The sequence below is a fragment of the Crinia signifera genome, chromosome 5 (assembly GCF_055691185.1).
Source record: "Crinia signifera chromosome 5, ASM5569118v1, whole genome shotgun sequence".
Taxonomy (NCBI): Eukaryota; Metazoa; Chordata; class Amphibia; order Anura; family Myobatrachidae; genus Crinia; species Crinia signifera.
The window spans coordinates 96,889,416-96,907,018 of NC_139221.1; the positions used below are offsets into that span (position 1 = coordinate 96,889,416).

At 45.3% G+C, this 17,603-nt stretch overlaps 1 protein-coding gene across 3 annotated transcripts; it reads left to right on the top strand.

Moving 5' to 3' along the window:
* Window positions 1-1,678: 1,678 nt before the first annotated feature.
* SOCS6 (suppressor of cytokine signaling 6) lies at window positions 1,679-17,375 on the top strand. 3 transcript variants are annotated; one of them, XM_083187720.1, is made up of 3 exons: window positions 1,679-1,850; window positions 7,597-7,708; window positions 15,295-17,375. In XM_083187720.1, the coding sequence occupies exon 3, from the start codon at window positions 15,419-15,421 to the stop codon at window positions 17,021-17,023; it is 1,605 nt and encodes a 534-aa protein (XP_083043846.1). In that variant the 5' UTR covers window positions 1,679-1,850; window positions 7,597-7,708; window positions 15,295-15,418; the 3' UTR covers window positions 17,024-17,375. The 3 variants fall into 3 exon arrangements, with proteins under 3 accessions (XP_083043846.1, XP_083043847.1, XP_083043848.1); XM_083187721.1 differs by having other exon boundaries at window positions 7,597-7,704; XM_083187722.1 differs by lacking the exon at window positions 7,597-7,708.
* The last annotated feature ends 228 nt before the right edge of the window (window positions 17,376-17,603 follow it).

Genomic DNA, 17,603 nt, shown 5'->3' on the forward strand with positions numbered 1-17,603 from the left:
TTACATGGATACAGAGCAGTGGAGTGCCGGCATTCCTCTGTCATAGTGTATATATATATATATATATATATATATATATATATATATATATATATATATATATATATATACTAACGGTGTAATTCTCATGCAACACAGTCAATGCCCGATATATCTGAAGATATATTGGCGCACAGTGCTGTGTATGGTTGATCCGCCGACCTTACGTACAGCTACACCGGGAGCTGCCGGTGATTGACAGCTCAGTGGGCACATACAAAGGCCCATTTGGGATGTCAGTCTTGAATGATCGGGCACAATGTGTGTAGAACACACTGCCTGATCCATCTGTAGATATATCAGGGTTTGCAGGAAAAAAGAGTTATCTTTTTTCTTCTTCTTGATATATCAGGGTTGCCTACTCTCTTCGGGAGAGTGCAGCCAGTTCAGTCAGGCACGGGTCCACTGACAGGGCGGGGTAGGGGTGGCTAGTGAGTGGGGCGTGGCCAACATGTTTGCCTCCTCGTGGCCACGCACCCACTGTGCAATGCCAGTAATTCAGGCTGCCCGGGTTCCTGGAGGCTTGCCTACCTTTCCGGGGGGCGGGAGGTTGACCTGATTTCCGGGACCCTCCCTGCTTTTCCGAGAGGGTAGGCAACCCTGAGATATATCTGAAGCAGTGACGTGTGGTGAGGACATTGCCTGGGGAGGCACTCACCTCCCCGCACTGCCCGCGGGCCGGCACAGGCAGCAGGGGGTACATGCGGCAGCATACTCCCCCCCCCCCCCCCCGGGTACATGCGGCAGCGCCGAACTCCCCGCTGATGCATCTTCACCAGGCGGGCCCTGCATGTGTGATTGGACAGTGGATCCAGCACTGGATCCGCTGGCCAAATCACATTTGGGGGCATGCATTCATACTGGTACCCCTGTCATTGCGGCATCAGTATAAGTGCCGCTTCCCCATTCATTTTCAATGGACTTTTACAGCCCATTGCTGCACCCTGCCCTCCCCTCCCTACCCCCCCCCCCCCGCTGCCCAGAGTTTTCATGTTAACAGCGAGAGGCACCTCTCCCGCTGCCTCCGACCCTCACATGCAGCAGTGTAAGAGGGTGGGAGGCATCGGGAGAGGTAGAAATTATGAAAATAATAAAAGAAGATATATAAATATCTTCTTTTTATTATTTTCATCATTATGACAGAGGAGGCACTGCCTCCCCTGACTGCACGTTCCTGAAGAACAATACATCTACCCAGCTTAAAGCTGGATTTACACCTATAGATTTATCTATCTGTCCAATCTATCTGGTGGGAACAAAAATCTGGAAATATATGTGAGCAAAGGACAATTAGAAATGTGCTCCCAAATGCTGGAAAACAGACAATGGGCAGTCAGACAAACTGTTTAAATTAATCTGATATAACAAAATTTTCCAAGCAATTGTTTTCGTCTATTTTCCAGCATTTGGGAGCAAAATGTTGATTGTAATTTGCTCATATACATTTCCAGATTTTTGTTCTTCGATTGCACAGAAAACTTTGTGTGTGTACCCAGCTTTAGGCTCACTGTCTATTGTGCAACAGCGAAAGTTTTGTCAGACGAACCCGGAAGCCACACAGTGCTCACTGCAGTCCTGAGTCCTTTCTACATCTGTGTAATACATACTACAAATAAAGTTGAGTTTATTTTAGCAGAAGTCTGTATTGCCGCGGGGGTCGCTGGGAGTTGTAGTCTTACCTCCCCGTCCTGCTCCTCCTCTCATGGCCGGCTCTGTGTGTGGGGCCGCAACGAACAGCGGACTGGGCCGTGTAGAGGGCTGCATGAGGCCGGACACGGAGAGGCACAGGAGGCCTTGCAGAGCGGAATAAGGTGGGTACAAGGCTCCCCCGGGGAAGTTCTGTTACTCTTTTGCGGGGGCGCCACAGGGAGAGTGCGGGTGCGGGTCAGGCCCGGTGAGGATGGTGCGAGTCAGGCCCGGAGAGGTGGCGGGTGCGGGTCAGGGCCGATGAGGAGGATTTGTGATGAGCGAGGCAGCAGTGCGCGTGGCATCGGGGGAAAGAGGATGTGTTCCCTGGGGGGGGGGCGGAGGGGCACCTACCTGCCCGGGCTACTGCTTCACTCACCTGATCTGTGCCCCTGTGTCTGTGCACACTCGTACACTTCACATGCGTCCCTGGTAGGTAGTACTGACAGTTACTTCTGTATGCTGGAGATGGTGTGGGGACAAAGACAGCACAGGTTACAATGCCCGGGCCTGCTGCCACTCATCAAATCAGCCCTGTGGCTGTGTTATAGCTTTGTGTGTGCCATGTATGTGTGTGGGGTGCATAATGCCCCCATATTTATAGGCCCAATTGCTTAGTGGGAAGTTATGTTATGTGTAAGTGCTTCCACAACAATATGTTTGTTTAAATTAATGCTGACCATTTATAGGGCTTACACACACACAGAGAGATTTTGCTGAGCGATGCTAGATAATACCGCGCTGAGCTATCGATAAGGGCCATATGTAACTTGGGAACAGCATGCGTGCCCCTTTAGTTCCACAATTTACATTTTGTCATGTTTGACACTGAAGTGAAACATTGTGGTGCTTCTGTTTTGGTTTCTGTGACAAAGTTACATATGCAAATCTGAAGTGGCTATGAATGAGCTGTATACTAGACAATCTAGCGTTAATGATATGCACAATAAAAATATTGGCAATAATATATTGTGCATATCATTTAGTTTGAACGCACTATTTTGGGCATTACAGTTGTCTGTACATGCAATCAAATTTTGCCTATATCATAGACTGCCTGTTAAGTGGATACAAGGTGACACCACTGAATCATTCAGTGTGTATGCCTTATATTGTTCGTATAGAGCTGGGGTAGCCAACCCTAGTCCTCGAGAGCTACCAACAGTGCATGTTTTGCAGGTCTCCTCACAGAGGGGCAGATGTATGAAGGGTCGTTATGGGGGAGAAGGGGTATCAGCGCACGTTATGTGCACTGATACCGCTTCTCCCCCATGTATGAAGCAGCCAGCGTGCGGTACAGGACAGAGGCGCTATCTAAATGATAGCAGGCCGAATGTATGAATGGTCAGCATCGCTGACCGTTCCGCATGCTGCCGTTTTTGGCTTCGCCAGCATCAGGCTGTCGAAGCCCTATCTAAACAGCAGGGACAGCGCTGTCCCTGCTGTCAGCTGTGGGCTGCGCTGGGGATCTCGCTTGAGTAGCGAGATCCCGCGCATGCCCAGTGCAGCCGGCCGGGGGACAGGAGACAGCGCATCAGTGTAAACTGATGCGCTATCTCCAGGAGGGGACATCGCCGGAGGGGGGAGTTAGCGCTCCCCCGCTTCGGCAGACAAGATGTTAATACATCTTGTCGGTCTCCCCTCCTGCTTCGCCTCGCTAATGAGGCGAAGCAGGAAGTATTATAGCGGCGCGATAAGCGCCGCTATAATACATATGCCCCAGTATCACAAGTGAGCGAATTAGCTCCATCTGTGTATCTTTTAAAATGTCAGTGATTGAGTGCAGCTGTGCAGCAGCTAGGTTGTCTGGAAATGTGAACTGTTGGTAGCGCCCGAGGGCTAGGGTTGGCTACCACTGGTATAGTGTGTACCCAGCTTAAGGTTTGCCTACCATATGGTGAAATAATAATAAAGTTTAGGTACACATATCTATGGGGGTGCCCACTGATAATACCCACTTATATGTTGGATCTTTATGTAATTTCCCCAAAGGACAGTTTTATGTTTGTATGCACCACCTATCATCTGTATATGTGTCTTGAGTCTCCGAAACACTGCCATCTGCTGGCAGAGATTGAGACTACATCTCTTTCTCACACATGCACAAACACAGAAGGTAGCAGACTAGTTTTCTAAGCTTTTGCTTCGAGCGTGCTTACTAGTTAAGGCATATTTTGTTGACACTGATCAGAAGAAGCTGTGAAAAAATAAGTTTAGCTTATTGGGGCATAGCATAACAATGGAGCACAACTCATTCCCTCCTTTTCTCTGCCACTTCCCCGTGGGTTGTTAGGTCTACAACAGGCATGTCCAACGTTGGCCCTCCAGATGTTGTGAAACTACACATCCCAGCATGCTTTGCCAGTTTTGCTATTAGCGAATGCTAAAACTATTGCAAAGCATGCTGGGATGTGTAGTTTCATAACTTCTGGAGGGCCAACGTTGGACATGCCTGGTCTACAACAATTATCTCGATATGAGTCTAGGTCGACAGTCAAAAGGTCAACGGGGGGGGGGGAGGGTGACTGTTTTTTTACCGGAATGTCAACACAGTCGACATGGACACAGTTTGAAGTGCACCGCTTTGGTCGCGACGCTCTGCACACTATTTTATTCTCTCACCACGCCGTAATAGATGGTAGGGCATGAAATACCGCCTGTCGGCTCAAAAAAAACAGTGAAAACCCCCATGTCGACCTTTTGACTGTCTACCTTGCCCATGTCGACCTAATGACCTAAACCCATGTTGACCTCGTTGCCTGTCGACCTAGTGGTGTTGACCCAATGCTTGTTGACCTAGTTGTTGTAGACCTAATGACAGTATCCCCTCCCTGAGTCCCTGTCAGAGGACCTGACATTAAAGCCCCACTCACACACACTTAACTACCGTATATCAGCGGTGCTGGTGGGTGTACAATGTATTACACACTGAGGGTGTTATTCAGACCTGATGCTGTGTGATTTTGCAAAATATTGTCACACAGCTGCAAATCCATATGTAGCTCACTCTCCATCAATTGATTTTACCAGTCTGTGTGTATCCCTTACCCTTCCACAAGTCTGTGATAGAAAAAAAGCTGATTGAGGCCGGAGCTGATGTATTACGCCCTCCCAGATAACGCTTGGGCACCTCTGCTTTTTTTCCCTGACACTACTGGAAAAAAGCAGGTTAACACCCACAAATGCCAGCTTCCTGTCGGTCAAGTTGCGAGGGGGGTGAATAAAAATAAATTGCTGATTTTTGTCGCTGTTCGGCCTCATGTATGTGCACTACGATCCATATGCATGCACAGTTGTTCGATAATTGATCACAATGCATATTCGCACAGCAGTAATCGGCTCTGAATAATCCCTTCAATTATATTGTTTAATTATATCATTCAGTGATGTCACTGGGATCCCTTGCCAGACAACCACTTGCTGATGATGATATTGTCAGATTGAGCTGCATGCACAGATCGGGGGTGGTGGGTAATAATCTGCTGGAGCAAGCGTTGTTTGGAGGACACCAGGGCTTGACAATTTAAAAAAAAAATCTAAGAGCCAGGATGAAAGTGTAGGAGCCAGACAAGCTTAAGGCTGCCCATACATGGTGCAATGTGCCTGGGCGATAGAAGAGAGTAACAGGGAGAAGGGGGCATGCAGGAGAGAGGGGACAGGGGAGGACAGCAGGGGAGAGTGACAGACTAGGTGGGTGAGAGAGCAGGAGAGATTAATGGGGATGGGAAGAGAGCAGAAAAAGAAAGATACAGGGAGAGGTGAGAGAGGGATGAGAGGGGGAAGCTGATGGCGAGAGAGGGGGGGACGTGATACAGGGTGAGGTGCCAGGGGGCGAATGAGTAAGGTGATGGATGGAGAGGGGGTGAGGCAACAGGGGAGTGATAGAGAGGGTGAGGTGCCTGGTTGGGCAAAGCGGTGAGGTAATGGGGGGGAGGGGTGAGGTGACCAGGGGTTACTTGAGAGGGGGTGAGGCAACAGGGGGCGATAGAGAGGTGGAGGGGCAAGATGTAGTAGTGAGATGATGGGGGTGACGTGACGGGAAAAATAAGTCAATGGGTAGGAAGGTGAGGCAAGTCTTCTCACCAACATCAGTGGGTCTCCTTTTCCCCAGTACAAGCTGCTGCTCGGCTACTGGTCTGTTGCTTCCGCTCCCTGGCTGCATGCTCACCACCTGCTTCCTTGCCGCTGCTTGTCTCATTATCCCCTGCTCCCTGCTGGCAGTCGCCGCTTGGCTGGGGGGGGGGGGGGGTGCTGCACTGTTAGGAGAGGGGAGGTTGGGCTGTGCTTTTAGGAGGGGTGGTGGGCAGTGCTGCAGCTGTGCTGTTAGGAAAGGGGGGGGGGGGGCAGCGGCTTTCCTGACCCAAGACCTGATTCTGCTTCTTCTTCCTTTGTGGCAAAAAAATATCTGTTCGACAGGAAGCAGAACCTGGTCGCCATTGCGACCTTGCACCCAGGATTTGTCGAGCCCTGGCAGGGTTCGACAAATTTCTTTACAATCTAGGAGACATGATGAAATTGTAGGAGCCAGATAAACTGCGAATAGCTACAGTGCACAACGAAGTCGAGAGCCAAAAATACCTATTACACATGTAAGCACACCTATTACATATTATATTATGTGCCATAATGCCTATTACATATACCACACGCTGTAATGACCATTAACAATTAATACCAAACACCATAATGCCCATCACACATTATGCCACACACTGTAATACCCATTGCATATTATACCACACGCCGTAATGCCATCACAATGCTTGTTGCCATGGGCTTAATCTGCTCTGCCAGGGGTGAATGCATGTTGCCATGTGGTTGACCTGCTCTGCCAGGGATAAATGGTCATTGCTATGGGGGTTAACCTGGTCTGCCAGGGGTAATTGCTTGTTGCCCAGTGGTTAACCTGGTCTGCCAGGGTTAAATGCTTGTTGCCATCAGGAGTCAAGCTACCACTGCCACTCCTGATTGGCTCCCGAACCGCAAACTCTGATTGGTTCGCGATGCCGGCTGGAGCAGTTTTGAAATAGCAGTGCCGGGGCCGACCTGCACCTGCTCTTGTACAGCCAGGGGGTAAGTTGATGACCGATCTGCCTGGCTGTTCCTTCCTGCAAGCGCAACCAGCCATGACCAGATTCTGCTTCGCCAGGAAAAAGAATCTGGTCACCGTGGCGACCTGGCGCCCGGGTTTGTCGAGCACTGTTATATAAGCAAAACTGAATCAAAAAAATAGATGAAATCGAGCCGTGTGTATGTGCTATCAGTCCTCAGGTCTCTGCCTATTTATGGTTTCCAGGTCACCTGTAAATTCTAAAAAATTTGACTATTGGTGATGCACAGTGCACCTGGGCGTCTATTATTTCTGTGTGCACAAGTGTTAGAAAATGTGCTTTGTGCGGTCGAACTGCAGCTCACAGTATCTATTCCTTTTGCTTCTATAGAGATTGCAAACTGTAAAGGTGAGAACACACTGTCTAGTGCTTGTTCGGGCATGTGTATGATGCTATTTGTCTTATGCAAAAAAAACGTTCTAAGTACCATTTTATCTTAACCCTAATCCAAGAAGTCAAATGTGCAGATACTTGCATACCACAAAGTATATGGATATATGTTCTCTAATAAATAGATTTTTGTTTTTAAATATCATGTAAAATACACATTTTATTCCACTCGCCAACTCTTCACTCCCCCGTGCCCCCCTTTCTTAACAGTTTATATATTTTCATGGAAAACAAATTTGCTTGCCATCTAAGAATAAACCCACGTTAATTGCATACCATGCTGCAGTTGTGATATCTGTTCCTAGCAACTGTTGTTGACACTTGGAAATACTCTGTGATTCATCCAATTTGTTGCCTTTTATAATCACAGGAAGCAAAAACAAGGCATTGAAGAAAGCGAAAAATATTGAACTGTTTACTTTACATGCTTACCGATAAGGTTGCGATGCTCTGGATACCATTCTATCCAAGTATCTAAGTAGGTAAGTTAACTTTGGTCATTTACATTGTATTCTAACCAATTATTTAAGGGACGTGCATCTTAATATTGACTTCTGACTACCTTATTTCTTAAGTAGCATTCTATATTCTTGTAATTTTATATTAAGAATATTAAACGGAACATGTCATGTAGACCAGCATGCACAAAACCATCTGCAGGACAAGTTTGCTCTAGGCCAATGGCCAGGTGTGGGCATGGCTCAGAATGTGACTCAGGATTAATTGCATCTTTAACCCCTTCACGACATTGCCTTTTAAGGTAATTTTTTTTTTTTTTTTCCTCCTTGTGTTCAAATAAGCGTAACTTTTTTAATTTTCCGGCTATATAGACACATGAGGGCTTTTTTTTTGCGGGACAAGTTGTACTTTCTAATGGTACCATTTACTATACCGTATAATATTCTGGGGAATCAGGAAATAATTCAATGTGGGGTAAAAAAAAAAAAAAACGCAATTCCACAATTTTGCGCTGGTTACGGTTTTTTTGGAGTTCATAGTTCGTTTAAAATGATGGGTTATCTTTATTCTATGGGTCGTTACGATTCCGGTGATACCAAACTTATATAGTTTTCGTTACATTTTACCACTAAAAAAAAAAATAGAAAATGTTACGGTTTTTCGAATTTGCGTCGCGTCGCCATGTTCTGCGGCTTATAACTTTTTTATTTTTCCACCTACGGACCTGGGTGAGGGCTCATTTTTTGCGGGCTGAAGTGTACTTTTTAATTAATACCATTATGGGATATGGGCGACTTTCTGATCTCTTTTAGCTATTTTTTTTTGGGTAGGCGATGCGACCAAAAAGCGTAGTTTTGGCGTTGGGGATTATTTTCCGTTTACGCCTTTAACCGTGCGGGATAACTAATGTTATATTTTAATAGATCGGACTTTTAGGAACGCGGCGATACCAAATATGTTTATTTTTTTTATTATTTATTTATTTTTATTTGGGAAATGGGGAAAGGGGGGTGATTTGAACTTTTAATATTTTATTATTTTTTTTTTATTTTTAAACTTTATTTTTTTTTTTTTTTTACTTTTACTACAAGGCCCCCTAGTGTACTTGACCACTAGGGGGCGCGATCGCCTGTACTAGGTTCAGCCATAGAGCTCTATGGCTGAACGTAGTGATTTTTTTCACTTCCTATTACATCCTGCCTGAGGCAGGATGTAATAGGTATGAATACACGGACAGCACAGGGGTCTACATTAGACCCCTGGCTACCATGGCAACCGATCGGCACCCTCCGATCGTGCTGCGGGGGGCCCCGATCGGCGCCGGAGGGGGGCGCCCCCCCTCCGATCAGCTATTTAAGCACTGCGGGCGCTTTGCCCGCGGTGCTTAAAGGGTTAAACGGCCGCGATCGGCGAACTCGCCGCTCGTGGCCGTGAGAGCAGGGACATGGCTGTAATATACAGCCATTACCTGCTCTCTATCAAGCCAGCTCACTCCGTGAGCTGGCTTGATTCACCCCCAACCGACATATGACGTATATATACGTCATATGTCGTGAAGGGGTTAAGGGCTTGCTCAGGCAGATTCATCTGTATCTCTCAGCTCGTTGCACAGCTCTGATCACAGCTATCAGTATGAGTGCCGCCTTTGCGTAAGGGTGCAGTAAAACATCCTGCAGTGTTATTTTGCTGGATAAATCTATTTCTTTACCACTGTCACACTCCTGCACATGAATTGATCTGCCTTATGTTAGTACGCAGTGCAAGAAATATATTTATTGGATAGTCGGTCTCAGCAAGTGCAGTTTTGCCGGATGGACAATGGGGTGGACAAATATGGTTGTCACACAAATGGGGTGGAAAAAAGTATGGTTATCCTTTAAAACCAGTACTGTCATTGTGCCTTGATGACCAAGGTTGGGAAACATTGTTAAAGAGCTTCTCACTGTCTGTGACTACTGTTGTAGAACAATATATCATAATGGTGTGCCTTTTTAAAGTACCAGGAACCTTTGCTGATCCAAAAGTATTGTAGGTACTGGATATACTGTATAATGCATAGTAGCAGCTGACATTTGTGTGGATTCTGCCTTTGGTTTAAACATTTAGAATCTATGGAAGATCCATGGTCTATGTTGTAGAAAACCAGAAAGCCATCAAAATGACTCAAATAATACTACTTTGGGTGTTTTTTCCCTTCGGTAGAAGCCATAAATATCATTGAACATTAAATTACTGCCCAATGTGTCTCTGTATATACCACCAGAGACACTCAATGCTGTGACATTTAGTCTAGTGGCATACACGGTGCAATATAAACTACCGATATGGACTATATAGTCCGTAGTTGTAGAAAACCTAGTACATATCGTACCATGTGTATACAGCTTGCAATACCAATGCTCGCCACCGCAGGGTCAGTATCTCAAGAAAAAATATGCAGTATCGCAAGAAAAATACTGTGCAGGCCGCTCAATTTTGACTAAAGAGTGTATTCTTTAGTATGAGCTATTTCTAGTATAGTCAAAATATGCCATAGGCATATCACTCAGCTTGTACAGTATAATCTATACTAGTGTTTCTGAGCTTGGGGAGTTCAAGGGAAATGGCATATTCTAAATCAGGGCTATATTTCAGCAGGCTCCAGCAGGAACTGAGGCCCTTATTCTAGTTCACTCTTTCTGACAAAATATTTCTTAGATGGACAAAACCATGTGCACTGCAGGTGAGGCAGGTGTTACTTGTGCAGAGATAATTAGATTTGGGTGGGGTTTTACACCTGCCTTACCTGCAGTGCACATGGTTTTGTCCATCTAAGAAATATTTTGTCAGAGAGTAAACTAGAATAAGGGCCTCCGTTCCTGCTGGAGCCTGCTGAAAAATAGCCCTGTTCTAAATCGTACATGGCCAAAATCTCACCGTGTGTATGCACCTTTAGTAATAATTACCCTGGTTTTCTCCTTCATACTTCATGACAGCCATTACATTGGGTTCAGCCCTCTCTCTCTCCCAATTAGACCGGTAGTTTTTTTTTTCCCCTCGGATCCAACTCCTCCTCTTCCATATCCTATATAACTGAGCACCTCCCTCCTGTCTCCTCTATCTGTAAACAGGTAGTTAAGTTAGTTAGAATAGGTAAGCATGCTATATGCGATGACCTGGCAGCGTGGGGATGGCGGTGCCTTAACCCTAAACATTGATCCTGGCCGGAGGCGTGGATCATTCCCCTGCTTCCTGAGTATTATGGGGATTGGCGGTGCCTTACCCTGAAAGGAAGATATGGCAGAACGGGTGGAACTTTTGCCCGAGTGTTCTGTATGCAGGACTCACCAGGGATGCATGGCCGTTTAGCATGGTGCTGGCTGGGATGCACGTGGTGTTTGTCCGGGGCAGTAGGGAGAGGCAGCGGCAGCATGTCCGGCATGGTCACTGTTCCCGGCGGTGGTTTTGTAGCTACTCCGTGTAGTAGCGCCGGAGGGAATTGACGCGCATTTCCGGCGCCGGCACACGGTCTGCATTCCACAGCAGGCCGCGTGCGTTCCAATTACCGGAAGTGCCGGTATTTATAGCGCCTGGCCGATGTAACAGGTGCTGCTGCTTATTCACAGTTGAAGTGGATTCTGAAAGCGCACATCATGGAGGATGTCTCTCCCAAACCTAATGTACCGCTGCCCAGGTAAGTCCTCTTTGAGGACTGGTTCTTTACTTTTGCTGAGGTTAGGAAAAAGTTAGTTAGTCTGTTTATTCTCTCTTTTTTAGTGTGCCTTTAATTGCCAAAAAGAAAACTTCTAAAAAGAGAGTGGATAAAATTTGCCCGGCATGTGACATATCATTTATTGGTGAAGATGTGTTGTGTAAAGATTGTCTCAAGAAGAAAGAGGCTGTTACTGTATCGTATAGAAAAAAAAAGAGTAGACTTTATACCCCAGTTTTGCAGTGACACTGATTAATGTCTTGCGAGCAGGGCCCTCCTAACGTTTGACTGTCTGTAAATACTAAGTTTGCTCTATCACTATCTTCATTGTAAAGCACAATGGAATATGCTGTGCTATATAATGAACTGTTAATAAATTAAGGGCTCATAGTAAGCTGCCGCAGGCTACAAATTTCATTACCCCCTTTCCATACCTCAACCTCAGACGATCTCTTGTAGTCTTGCACGATGCTCCCGTTGCTTCTGGTCAGTAGTTGGGGAATTGCGCGTCTTGCCGGACAGCCTGCGGTGATGTCACTGTCCGTTCTTTAGTACTGCCACTTTATCATTCTACCCAAGTTTGCTGGAATGTTAAGGTAGGGATTGGACACTGACATGCAAACTTATAGACCTGTTTAGAATTGTGTACTCACCCCATCCCCTGTGAAATACAGTACCCACCCTATTACCCCAGCCCTAGTGGCTTGTACCCCTCTGTTATGAGGCTGCAGTAGCATTCTCCCCTGATGTACCCTTCTGTTATGGCATCCACCCCTCTGTTATGGGGCTGCCGTAGCATCCTCCCCTGATGTACCCCTCTGGTATGGCATCCACCCCTCTGTTATGGGGCTGCAGTAGCATCCTCCCCTGATGTACCCCTCTGGTATGGCATCCACCCCTCTGTTATGGGGCTGCAGTAGCATCCTCCCCTGATGTACCCCTCTGGTATGGCATCCACCCCTCTGTTATGGGGCTGCAGTAACATCCTCCCCTGATGTACCCCTCTGGTATGGCATCCTCCCCTCATGTTACCCCTCTGGTATGGGCCTGCAGTGACATCCTCCCCTCATGTAGACTACACAGTGTCCTTGCTTACATTCATAAAGACCCCCTTTATACTAGTCATGTAATTACAGCCTTCTCATGAGGCAAACTTACGGTGGTATGATGATGTAGCCCTTTTGGATATTCAGCGTCTTTCCTTATGCACCTGGGAATCTTCTCCCTCCTCCTATCTGGCAGCCCCTCTGCTGTTACATGCACGGGGACCTTTGCAGTGTTATCCTGGCGTCTTCCAAGTGCGGCAGCAGCACATGCACGTGGACCTCTGCACCGGTATCCTGGCATCTTCCAAGTGCGGCAGCACATGCAAGGGGATGTCAGCAGTGGTATCCTGGCGTCTTCTAAATGCTGCAGCACACTCGCGGGGACCACGGCAGACACGTCCTGGCGTCCTCCAAGTGCCAATGTGCACGCGCGCAGACCTCGGCTGCTGTGTCTTGGCGCGAAAATCTGGCGTCCTCCTAGTGCCGATGCGCATGCGCGCGGACCTCGGCTGCTGTGTCGGCGCGAAAATGCGCTGTTCTTCCGGCTTCCGGGTCTGAGATCAGCCGGATCACGTGACGTACGAGTTAACGCTTTAATGAAATTATCGGGGTTAACATATTTTTGCGTTAACGCGATAATAACGCGTTAATCTGCCCACCACTAATAAAAAGTTAATTAATAAAACAATCAGTCATGTATAATGCAGTGTGTGTGTGTGTGTGTGTGTGTGTGTGTGTGTGTGTGTGTGTATATCTATATATCTATATATCTATCTATCTATATATCTATCCAAGTGATTGGACCGGCACTCAGGACTTAGCTGAAGCCCAAACGATTGCCCTGGTGCCAGCTATTGGGACTTTGCAGCCCCTTGTAGATAGGCGACGGAAAATAATGGGCACTCAGGGACTTGCAGGTAGCGTGGTGAAAGTAGGACAATTTAATCCATATATCAACGCTTCGGGGTCTCCCCCGTCGTCAGGATAATGCAAACATGTATGGATTTATTGTCCAAATCAACACCAGAGGATATAGTTACCATAAATGGTGGAGTCCTGTGAGACAGGAATTTTTGAGTCCCGGAGATTTCCCAGTGGTGGATTCCCTGATATCACCCAATGGTGAGATGGTATAAAGATGCAGTCCTTAAGGTATGGCTGATACCTGGCTCAGTGGCTGCAAATTGGGGGATCCAAAGGTGGTGTAAAACTGGTCCGGATATGCTCTAATGAGGAATCCAAGGTGTTGAATGGAAAGGGTAAAGATTCTCCAATAATGCTGGAACAGAAAGCAATAACTTGTACAGTGGCTCAACGCGTTTCGGCGTGTTCACATGCCTTTATCAGGAGCTGGAATCACACCTTTTTCTTGTATGCTACTGAGTGTTGGTGACTGCTGAGCTGGAACATAACATGTGGTTTCCAAACTCTGTGCCATGGCATCCTAGAGTGCCTTGGGGGACCTGAAAGGGTGCCCTGGATAGGTGGTCCATGAACAATTTAAGTTATTTATGGCCAATGTAATGATCATGTTGTGGACAAGCAGAAGTGAATCCTATCCATTACCACAAAACTGGCCCTCAGGATGAGATAAAAGCACAATTTACTTATTTTGTTTCTAACTTTCTCAATGAGAAACCTTTGGCCTAGGGGGGAACTGTGACCCTTTCACTGTCAGTCTGAAAATCAACTGAACCTTTGACCATATCTGCATGCTTTTTTGACTGGAGTTGCTACCACATGATTGATTTTATTATTTGCATTAGCGAGCAGCTGTACAAAGTGCCTGGCGCAGATTGGCAAGCTGCTCTATTTTGTATACAGAACTTGCTTTTTAGCCCTCACTATGTGTATGGTGAGTCGTAAGCATCTCTGCTGCATGTGGGACTTGCTGTCTACTATGGCATGATTGCAGTTTCACAGTAGTGTTTTTAATTGCTACTAATGTCCTTGTTATCAGTTGAAGGTACATCAGAACCTGCTCAGGCAGTCGTAATTGGCACCATAAAAATCTTGATTGTGATGTGCTGAAAGCCAACCCACATTCCTCCCTACTGTGTTGTGTACAGGTGTTGTACGTGCATCTAGCTGTTTGTTTTGAAGTGTTTATTCTAGAACTTTTCAAAATCCATGAAATTCCCCTTTTTCTGCCTGTGGTGTCATTCTCTGCTAGGACAGTTTGATCTGTATGTCTTTACTGAAATACAGATGTGACTGCTAGAAGCACCACAACAGTGGTGAGTGAGACCCCAAGCCGGAAAGATGAACTCCACAGATTTTGAAAGTTGGAGGGTGCTAGAATGAACATTTGTTTTGTGCTGGGTTGTACATTGTTTAAAGTAGAAGGCTTAAGGCCCCCCATAGGCTACTGAAATTTGGGCCGATTTAAACTAAACGATTCATTCTGACAGATCGAGCGTATAAATTGTGTGAAATCAGCCCAAGTCGCATGTGTTTGACATCCCATGTAAGCTGTTCTGTGTGCATCGGATGGGATCTGGAGGATGGACCTGCAAGCAGGTTCAACCTCCAACTCAGACCGCCCTTCCAGTGGTGGGGAAAGAGGGATTGGTCATCGCAGTAGTGTTTGGCTAGCTTTAGGTTACAATATTGTATTTAAATAGTTATACAGTATGCCCATGTTTCATTTTGTATAAAGAAATGAACACAAGGTGGACCTCAATTAAAATGTCTGTGTTTATAGAGTTTGAAAGTTAAAGAACGTGCTGTGCTCTGATCAAATGTAAAATATTTTCTGAGGTTGCTGTGAGCCATTGCCTATGTGACTGCAAATCGCCCAAAACTGCATAAAATTGTATTTGTTTTATCAAACTGTTTTTCTTACACACCATTCTTCATCTTCTGTTTACAGGTAATGGTTACAGAAGCTAAATGTCGCCATTTAAACAAGGAGATGAAGCAGTGACAAATGGCAGTGTTCTAGGGATAATCCATTGGAAGAGTCCAAAAGCAATAGGACTTGGTCACTAGACATAATGAAGAAAATCAGTCTGAAAACATTTCGGAAGTCTTTCAACTTGAACAAAAGCAAAGAAGAAAATGATTTTGTAATGGTACAGCAGCCTTCAATGACCAATAACTTTGTGAAAGATGACTCTTTGTTTGGTGGCTGCTATGGGAAAGACTTGACAGGATGTGATATCAACAGTGAGGATGAGAAAGGTGGCAAAAATAGGCCAAAAAGTGAGAGCTTAATGGGAACGTTAAAAAGACGCCTTTCAGCAAAGCAGAAACAAAAAGGAAAGGGAAGCACATCTGTTAACTCTGCCGAAGAGGACACATTTTCTTCTTCTTCTGCACCTATTACATTTAAAGATGTGAGATCTCAGAGACCATTAAGATCAACATCCCTTCGAACTCACCACTACAGTCCAACTCCATGGCCCTTAAGACCAACAAATTCTGAAGAGACATGCATAAAAATGGAAGTGAAAGTGAAAGCTTTGGTCCACTCCTCCAACCCAAGCCCTGCATTTAATGGGGTTCGAAAGGACTTTCATGAGTTTCAGTCAGATAATGTTTTTCAGGAACAAAGTAATGCTTTGAAAAGTACAGAATCTCATAATGGTGATCTCCATCTACATATTAATGAACATGTGCCTGTAGTTATAGGTCTTATGCCTCAGGATTATATTCAGTATACTGTGCCTTTAGATGAGGGAATGTATCCTTTGGAAGGATCACGTGCTTTCTGTTTGGACACTTCATCCCCGATGGAAGTTTCTGCTGTACCTTCCCACATTGGAAGTAATAGTTTTCATGAAGAGGAAAGTCAGTTGGCCCCGGATGTAGTAGTGGCTCCGGACATCTTTGTGGACCAGACTGTCAATGGTCTGTTGCATAGTACCAATGGTGTTCTGTTTGAAAACTCCATGGTAAGTCACATTGACGTCCCCCCACTTTCACCATTACTACCTCCAGTCCAGAACAGTCAAATCCAAAGGAACTTTGTAGGACTTAATAGCACAGATGCACATATGGCTGAAAATATGCGTTGCCATTTGAATTTTGATCCCAATAGTGCTCCTGGTGTTGCACGAGTTTATGACTCTGTACAAAACAATGGCCCTATGGTAGTTACCAGTCTTACTGAGGAGCTGAAAAAACTTGCAAAACAGGGTTGGTACTGGGGACCTATCACACGTTGGGAGGCCGAAGAAAAATTGGCTAGCGTCCCAGATGGCTCATTTTTGGTTCGAGATAGTTCTGATGATCGTTACCTGTTAAGCTTAAGCTTTCGTTCTCATAGCAAAACGCTTCACACTAGAATTGAACATTCAAATGGTAGATTCAGCTTTTATGAACAACCAGATGTGGAAGGACATACCTCTATAGTGGACCTTATAGAACATTCCATCAGAGACTCTGAAAATGGAGCATTCTGCTACTCCAGGTCTCGAGTGCCAGGATCTGCCACTTATCCAGTTAGATTGACAAACCCAGTCTCCAGATTTATGCAGGTGCGGTCATTGCAGTACCTATGCCGTTTTGTCATACGTCAGTACACCAGAATAGACCTGATTCAAAAACTGCCTTTGCCAAACAAAATGAAGGATTATTTACAGGAAAAGCACTACTGAACTTGTGGGAAATTTGCAATTTGCACTTTGGGATCAAAAAGAGATTTAAATACAGTTTACAATCTTTCATTGCTATCTGAATATTTTGCTGCCATACTGATCTTTTTTTAGTTTGGATAAATGACTGTAATGCATTATTATTTTTCTGTTTTAATAGTAAAACCATAAAACATTTGACGTGTGAATCACCATTTTTTTTATCAACATTCAAAATCACAATGTGAAAATATTAGATTCTCCTATTTTTTTTTTCCATGTTCTTAGCTGCTATCCACTGTGACTATTATGCATTGAAAGCACACATTTTGTGTTCCTTACCATCGCTGACATTAAATGAAACCTGTAGATTTGATCTTTTGTTACCTGTTTGTTTTTACAGTAAAAACTCGAAAGGCTACTTATATTTTTATATAAATAATGCATATATTCCTTAAGAGGTACTTTTTTTTTTTTTTTATCTGTTTTTAATAGTCAATGTGTTATTTTCTAATATGTTTGCAGACTTGCAGTGCTGTAATCCACAGCAACCAATTTCTTAAATCCTTGTCAGTTAATGAAAGGTGTATTTTGGCTATGGCTT

Coding starts and splice junctions, on each gene's coding strand:
- SOCS6 (XM_083187720.1), top strand. CDS start 15,419: ATGAAGAAAATCAGTCTGAAAACATTTCGGAAGTCTTTCAACTTGAAC.